This window comes from Triticum urartu, chromosome 7A (assembly GCF_056163025.1).
Source record: "Triticum urartu cultivar PI428250 chromosome 7A, HENAU_Tu73, whole genome shotgun sequence".
NCBI classification, from domain to species: domain Eukaryota; kingdom Viridiplantae; phylum Streptophyta; class Magnoliopsida; order Poales; family Poaceae; genus Triticum; species Triticum urartu.
In genome coordinates, this window is record NC_141879.1 from 599,835,199 (window position 1) to 599,843,628 (window position 8,430).

At 44.5% G+C, this 8,430-nt stretch overlaps 2 protein-coding genes across 2 annotated transcripts; both read right to left on the bottom strand.

The window, feature by feature from the left end:
• Positions 1–4,523: 4,523 nt before the first annotated feature.
• Positions 4,524–5,240, bottom strand: LOC147960622 (protein FAR1-RELATED SEQUENCE 5-like). The gene is made up of 2 exons (XM_087533446.1): positions 5,141–5,240; positions 4,524–5,041 (listed from the first exon to the last, which is right to left on the bottom strand). The coding sequence occupies exons 1-2, from the start codon at positions 5,238–5,240 to the stop codon at positions 4,524–4,526; spliced, it is 618 nt and encodes a 205-aa protein (XP_087389572.1).
• A 222-nt stretch (positions 5,241–5,462) lies between these two features.
• On the bottom strand, positions 5,463–7,062 carry LOC147960623 (uncharacterized). The gene is made up of 3 exons (XM_087533447.1): positions 7,035–7,062; positions 6,654–6,770; positions 5,463–6,085 (listed from the first exon to the last, which is right to left on the bottom strand). Exons 1-3 carry the CDS (start codon positions 7,060–7,062, stop codon positions 5,463–5,465), a joined length of 768 nt encoding a protein of 255 aa, XP_087389573.1.
• Positions 7,063–8,430: the final 1,368 nt, after the last annotated feature.

Genomic DNA, 8,430 nt, shown 5'->3' on the forward strand with positions numbered 1-8,430 from the left:
GATTGGGCCACCTTGCTGCACTTTATTTACTTTTGTTACTTGTTGCTCATTACAATTTATCTTATCACAAAACTATTTGTTACCACTTATTTCAGTACTTGCAGAGAATACCTTGCTGAAAACCGCTTATCATTTCCTTCTGCTCCTCGTTGGGTTCGACACTCTTACTTATCGAAAGGACTACGATAGACCCCCTATACTTGTGGGTCATCAATTAGCCTCCACATGGCAACTCCCTACTTTTTGTACCTACATTTCACATCAAGCACCCTATCTTTTCACATTCCATTTGTTTTGTTTTCCAGGTATCCTAACCCACTTTTTTTGATCCTTGCAGGCACCCCTGAGGAGATTTCACCGTCACTTGATGAATGTTACCGTAGGATCAAGGAGGCAGCATTGCAGAGGAGGTCCTCACGAGGTCAGGGGCAATCAAGTTCCAATGTGCCTGCAGATACGGTATCTGAGGATACCATTAGGAGTGCCACCCCTGGTTCTGTGAGGCAGCAGAGGGTAGTTCACCCACCTCCCTCGGAAGACTACGAGCCCGAAGTCAGGGACACAAAGGAACAGACCCAGCTGTACGATATTGTCAAGCGATTTGGAAATGCGAGGGCCAGCAGCAAGCACATGAAGGAGCTGAAAGCGTAATGACCACATTTTGCTTTGCTCTTTCTACCATTCATATTTTTTTCTACTTTCTATATATGATCCGCTTACGTTTTAATTCTTCCTTTTTTACTTAGTAGACATGATTCTTTCATGTTATATCATTTTCATATAGCTCATGTTTGGACAGGACCAAGGTCATTCAATGCGAAGCGACGTACGTCGACCTGGGTGATCTTGCCAAGTCCGTGAGGCCAAACGGTAAAATGTCAACGAATGTAGTTGCATGCGGGATTGACTACATCAACAAGCATATGGATATGTGTCCCGACAAAACAACCATGCATTATAGTGTGACCTGCAAATATATGGGATGGTGACTTCCACCACAAAATCCTGAGGAAGAATTTTGCTCAACACGGTCAATTCAAGCTCATACTAAAGAAATATGTGAGTACTCCTTCCCTGTTTGCACCTTTTTTCACATGGTATGATTTTTTGCCATTATCTGCACTCTGTTTATGTGGCAGATGTTTCATGCGGCATCAACTGCCGTGCAAACTGACTTTTTGATTTTTGCATCCCGTGCAAACTATGTGGCAACTTCAAAGTAAAATAAACGGCAAATTTTGTTCATACATGGACGGCAACTTTCTTTCAACTACCCACTATAACTAAACATTCTATGTGATTCTACTTTTTTTGTCCCTCTGCTGTTCTTCATGTGAACTCTGCTTCTCATTTCCTTCACTTTTACATGCAGGTCATGTTCCCCATGTTCTAGGAGCTTGCACCACACGACCCACATGACAAGTGTGGTCACCACTACGCGATCTGTCTTGACCTGAAGAACCAACGCTTTGAGGTGCTTGATTCAATGCGTTCGGCAGCCGATGTAGACCTTACTTCGCATGCTGGATTCTTCATCAACAACGTCAAAGAGACATGGAACCGTCACTACGAAAACTCAAAGGTCCAGATCAGACATTTCCTGATTGAGTACGTCGCGACTACGAAACAAGGGAACTCATAATTTCCTACCCCCCTTCATGTGCCATTTACATCAATCCCACCCCTCTTTGTTGTTACATATGAATTGAATTTTATCATTGCTATGTCTGTCCTTTTTGCGAGTTCACCTGACTCTTTTTCTTGTGCAGGACGGACTGTGGCTTTCACATGTTGGAATACCTTGCAAAGTGGGAAGGTAGACTTGTTCCCGCTGTCAATGCTGCAACGGTCGTTGAGCTCTGGAAATTTTACACATGGAACTGGTTGACTAATGAAGATTTCAACAAGCGGTCCGGAGCACGCGAGTTCGTGGAGGAAGCTGTCAAGAAAGTCATCAAGAAGTACAAGTGATCACGTGGCGTTACACACCAGACGCATACCTTACATTCTGTTGCCGAGGAATGTAAGGTACTACCTTTTGTTCTTCTCAAAAACTATGTCCGTGTGCTATTCTATGACTGCAACCCCGAGTAGCCTAGTACGCAGTGGTGGTTCGTGAGTGACATTTGAATATTTTCTGTAATATTTTGTGTGGATGTGAACCTATTTCAGGCGTGATAGTAGATACGTTTTATGTTTATCATTATTATTGTGGTTTCATCGTTTGCACCACCAGGTTGCTGCTTTGAATGCGTGCACTATGTTCTAAAACATGGCAACTGTAGTTCATCAGACATGGTTATTAAAAGTCATCGTCGTTTTTTCATTTGGCTGTTTTGCTTCTTCTTTTTGATTGCTAACTGCACCAGCTACCATGGTAGTTTTGATCATGTAGCCATAACCTTTTCTGCGGTTGATGCACGTTACACTTTTTCAACTTTGTTTCCCATATATTGCACACAACACAGCATGTGTGACTAAAGCGTGTTGAATTATCATGAAAATATACGTGATGTAGAGTCATTACAAATAACATGGCATTTTTTAGTACAACTAACAGGGCAGATTCAGTACAAAGATCACGGCAGATTCAGGATAAACAAGATGGCAGATCCAGTATACTTGACATGGCGGATTTAGTATAATTAACATGGAAGACCCAGTATATTTACCATGATAGATTCAGTATAAATTATCATGGCATATTTAGTACAAAATAGCATGGCAGATTAAACACATATAACATGGCAGATCAAGCACACACAACATGGCAACTGCAGTTACCCATTCAATGCATTCTCCTGCAACTTCTGATGCCCCTCAAGAGTCAGTCTCCCATTTCTAGAAAAAATTCACAACATCTAGGTTACAAAACAAAATGTCCCCAAGGACCATGTCACAGCGCCCCAATTTTGCTTATGGATTGCCCGTTCCTTTCTTCGTTTTCTTGTGTTTTTCTTGAATCTCCAATCCCAATTTGTACCTTATCTCTTTTGGACGCCCCTTTGTGATGGAACGGGGCGGGTTCCTGACCTGGGTTTGTGTGCTTGCTGTTCCAGATCCTATCTCCGAGTTTTCAGATGATGGCCCCGTGGACGAAGGCACACTTGATGTGCGGGGGAACCTGTGTAAGGCTTCCTCAGCTTTCCTCTTCTTGATCTCATCAAGTTCTCTTTTCAGGGCCTTCCTGTGTTTTTTCTGCGACTTTGGCTGTCTCATCACTCTTGCACGCTTCATCAATTAGCTCAGCATAGTTCTTTGTCAGCACAACATGCCTCACGGCTTCCATGGTTGACTCAGGTCTCTCGTCATGCACAGCCAGAACTGCGTTTGTTGTCTGCGGCGCCAACGCGTCGTCAACGTCCCAAGTCCATCGCCGCCTTATGAAATGGCGGGGCATCCGTGTCACAACGTTCATGTCCATTACTTTTAGTATGTGACAGCACACAATGCCGTCCCGTTCAAACTTGCAGCATTGGCAGTAGTATTCGCCTTGGCCGATCGAGGCTTTCATGAAGTAGTTCCTTCCTTTGTCCGGGTCTTCAGGTTCTGAATCTGACATGCCCAAAATAGAGCACACCTTGAACGTATGTTCGTCCACCTAGAAAGCCGTGAACATGCTGGCACACTTTATTTCTTCCTGGAATCTGCAAGTTTTGTGTGTTTTCTGTTAAACTATCGTGCACTCTTTTTTTGTAGCACCTTATGTTGTCATGGAAATAGAAATACATTTTGTTTGAACATGGAAATTATAGTACATTGAACATGGCAATTATAGTACATTGAACATGGCAAATATAGTACCTTGAACATGGCAAATATAGTACATAAGACATGGCAACTGTAGTACATTAGACATGGCAACTGCAGTACATTAAACATGGCAACTGCATAACATTTTTCAACTGGCCATCGTCATTTCCACACCAACATTCCCAATGGAAGCACATTGCATAAAACATGGCAATTGCATTTTATTAAACATGGCAACTACAGTTGAGTAAACAATGGCAATTGCATTTCAGCAAACATGGCAGTTGCATTTTAGTAAACATGGCAATTGCATTTCAGTAGATATGGCAACAACATAACATTCTTCAGTTGACATTGGCATTTGCATACCATCATGCGCAATGGAAGTACAGTGCATTAAAACATGGCAACTGCATTTCATTGAACATGGAAACTGCATCCGGGTAAGCATGGCAAACAGAATTTCCATTGAACATGGCAATTGCAGCTGAGTAAGCATGGCAAACAGTATTTCATTAAACATGGCAGCCACATATCATGGCAACTGCATTGCATTCTATATGGCACCTACTGCCTTCGTGCTTTGCGCAAATAAGACTTGTAACGCAACTGACTTACTTGTTAAAGATCTTGTTGGTGTATATCTTGCTCATTTGCCTCTCCATCGGTAAATACGTTAGCAATTTTGGCTGCTTTAGCGCGGTGTTCGCTTCTTGCTGTAGCTCAGATCCCAGTATTTTTTGTTGCAAAGTTGTGTACTGCTTGGCAAACTATAGCAATGAGTTGCCAGGGCTCACGTACCGCTTCAAAACAGCACTGAACCCCTCGCTGCGCTGCATAGTCTGCAGAAACGGGAAGAAGCACTGCATGAAGTAGGCCGGCACCCAGTACGTTCGCTTCTCCCACAGGCTAGCAAGAGTCTCGTTGTTTGGGACTTGATATGTTTCAATCATGTCCATCCAGCTCCTTTCAAACTCCTCCACCGTCAAGCTGTGGTCCACGCACAGCTCGAATGCCTTGTGCAGCTCTGCATGGTCAGCAAAGAACGGTCCTAGCGTCTCCTCAGCCTTCTTTATAATGTGCCACCTGCAGTGTATGTGCGCTGCCAACAGAAAGACCTCCTCTATGCCTGCACGCATGCTAAAATCCTGGTCTGTTATTATGTTCATCGGAGCAAGTCCATCCATGCACTCCAAGAAGGTCTTGAACAGCCAAACGTACCCATCCGTGTCTTCGTTCCGAACGAGCCTGCATCCGAACTGCAACGACTGATTGTGGTTATTTAATCCTATGAATGGAGCGCATGGCATCTTGTACATATTAGTGAGATATGTCGTGTTGAATGAAATGCAATCTCGGAAATGTTTTTAGGCTCTCCTTGCAGCACCATCCACCCAATACATGTTCCTGACACGGTCCTCATCGTCCAACCTTATCCTGTAGAAGAAATCTGGATCTTCCTTCGCTTTCTCATCGAAGTAGGCCATTGTGGCCTCTATGTCAGCCAACTTGCTCTCTCTACGGTACTTTGCCTTTAGGTTTGTGATGTCAGCTGGTATGTAGGGCAAGCTACTCAGAGTCCCTTTTTTGCTGTGTATGAGTGATAGTATCTGGACCATTCTTGATGGACCGACGTTACAATCATGTAGCAGCTTTATGAATTTCTTCTCGAGGGGGGGGTGTGAATCCTCTGTGGGCGGTCAGAAATTTTACCAGTTGAACTTCTTTATTAGCTCGTGGTTGTGCTCGTCAAAATATTCAGTAACCACCCACTGTGCTCCATCTACGTTCTGCTTACACCAGACATGGCATTCCTTCGTGAGAATGACACCTTTCTTTCGTTCCGGAATGATAGGCGCAACACCTTTCCCCTTCTTGTTCCTTCGTGCCTTGTGGCACCTCATCTCACCTCTGCTGTACTCGTTAGTTTTCTTAATTTTCCTATGGTATTCGGTGTTGACCGCAAACCCATGGAACTTTGCATATGTCTGGTAGAATTCCTTTGCTTCTGCGAACGATTCAAATCTCTGCCCAACATACGGTGGCTGAGGTACCACGATCTCCGATTGCCCACCATCTTCATCCCCTTGTGCTTCGTCATCAGTTTCATCATTCACTTCAGTATCGGCAGTAGTTTCATCTACTTGAGTGTTGCCAGTGCTTGTGTTCAAAGGGGTGCCTGTCGGCATTGCTAGAATGATTGCCATTTCTGACTCTGACTCAACATTGTTTGCGGCATGATTGTTGGCTGGCTGGTGGAACACTTCTTCTGTGCGCTCAGAGCTCCCCGCAGTAGATGTCCCCACGCCGCTATTCACTGTAGTTGTAGGCCCTGTAATAGAAAAAAACAGGTATGAGCGTAAGATTTTGCTTGAATAACATGTATATTGTAACGGATCACATCAACTTCAAGTGATTTGGCATGACATCATTCAAATAGCAAGCCGTGAGTCTGCGTGTGGACATGCATGGCAACTGTAGTTGTCTAGTCATGGCATCTACAGTCCAACAAACATGGCAACTATTGTTTGCCAATGCACGACAACCAGCTCCTTTTTAGTACGAAAACTTTGGATTTCTATATGCATGGCAGCTGCAGTCCTGCATACATGGCAAATACTGCTACCAATACATGGCAACCAGTGTGTTCTAGCATCAAAACTTTGCATTCTAGGCTTGAGCTCACTAGGCAAATGCGATCAACCATTAGTGCTGCACACATGCTTCTAGCAATTGGAAAATTTCCGAAGAAAATATACGACTCATTGCACAGAACCACTTGTTAGAGCTTTATGCTTGATTTTGTCCACCATCACTGATACGAATCTTCTTTTTTGTCACGTGCTATTTTGCCACAAAAACAAACGTAGTGCTCTTTTGTGGTTCAATTTTTTCCTTACCTTGTTGTGCTGCATGTGCCCATCTTGTGTGATCTGTCACACCAAATTGACGTGCTCTATCTGCAATCTGTGAAGCTTGCCACGAGACGTTTGCCGGGGTACCACCACCGTAATAACCTGTAAGCATCGTAGTAGTTGGTCAATACATGGCAACTGCAGTTTGTGCTGGCATGGCAACTGCAGTTGTCCTGGAATGGCAACTGCAGTTGTTCCTCCATGGCAACTACAGTTGTCCAGGGAGGGCAACAACAGTTGTCCAGGGATGAGAACTGCAGTTATTAATTCATGGCAATTGCAGTTGTCTAGTCATGGCAACAGCAGTTGTCAAGTATGCTCCTTATGCTAATTCACCGTCCGCAACTTCACTTTTTACGGACTCACCTGTGTATGACGTCGATGGCAGGTACATGGGTGCTGCCTGCTGCCACGTGCTGCATGAAGGCTCTGCGTTTCCCCCCGACATAACTCGTGAGTCTTTTGCCAACATTTGCAAGTTTATTTTTCATGTCCAGACCAGTATGTGTTCTTTTTCGTATGCGTTACCTTGATTAGCCATATCAGCTAGTTGAAGTTGGCTTCCCATACATTTCTTAGTGTTAGCGCCCTGTGACTGAACTTGCCACGGAGCCCCCCTGAGTGTGTTTTGGTCATAAGAACCTGCGAAAAAATGACAGTGTAGGACATAAGTAGAATGTCATCTTCATCATCGTGAACATGGCAAATGTTCTTTTCTCTTGTTATCACGCATCATACCAATGCCTGCATACTTTTCTAGTAGTGGCAGCAACGGCCCTGCAGAAATGAGTTGACTGTACTCTGCTGCATCCCAAGGGGGCGTTTCTGGGCTTTGAGAACCCCAAGTATCAGCGCCATCTTCGTGATTCATTCTTTTCCGCGTCTTGTTTCTGCCAATGTGCTCTCAATCACTGCATGAACAAGAACGCATCAACAATCCACAAAAAATGTATCCTTGTGCTGCTTGCATGTAGAAGTTAACACATCAGTGTTATCACATTTTCATGCGTAGGCAACCAACATATAATGGCTAGTAGGACATGCACATCCACTATCTTTTCTAAAATCTGGGTTCTAGCTATCCGTTTGATTCGATGGCATCAGACTCTACAATAGGATGGCAAGCAATAAGTTGACATGGTGGCAGTTGACAACAATGATAGGTGGCAACTGATGTTAGACACCAGTGGCAATTAATTTTCACACCCCCCATTTATTCCAAATTTCTCAATTTTTCTCTCCCTTTTTATGGATTCCTACACATCCATTTCATTTACCAACTACGTGCATCAATCTACTGAGAACTTACGGTTATCTCTAGCGTAGTACATGGCAGATCTAGTGTATTCTGCTTGGCAACTGTGAAGACACACAATCTATGTAGTGTTTTACCCCTGTAGGATGGATCTAGTTGCCAACTTTGTCGGTAATTTTGCAATTTTCTGCCCAGAAGAAGGATGAGAAGCAGTAGGGAGATCGGGAGATTCACCTGCTTTTAGCTGGTCGTCTTTGGAGGGCGTTGTTGGAGTGGGGGTGGGTGGGGGAGATAAGGGGTGTGGTTTGCGGTGGGAAGGCCCTACGGATATGCTCTGGTTGCCATGGCAACCAGAGAAGGCCGGCGATGGAGGTAGGGGTTCCGGAGGTGGGAGAAGATGGCGGCAGTCGGGATTGGGGATCGATCAGAGGCCGGGACGGCTGGGTCGTGCGGGCTACTGGGTCCTCTGGCCCAGACGTGCGGGCGGGGTTGCCACACACCGGATGT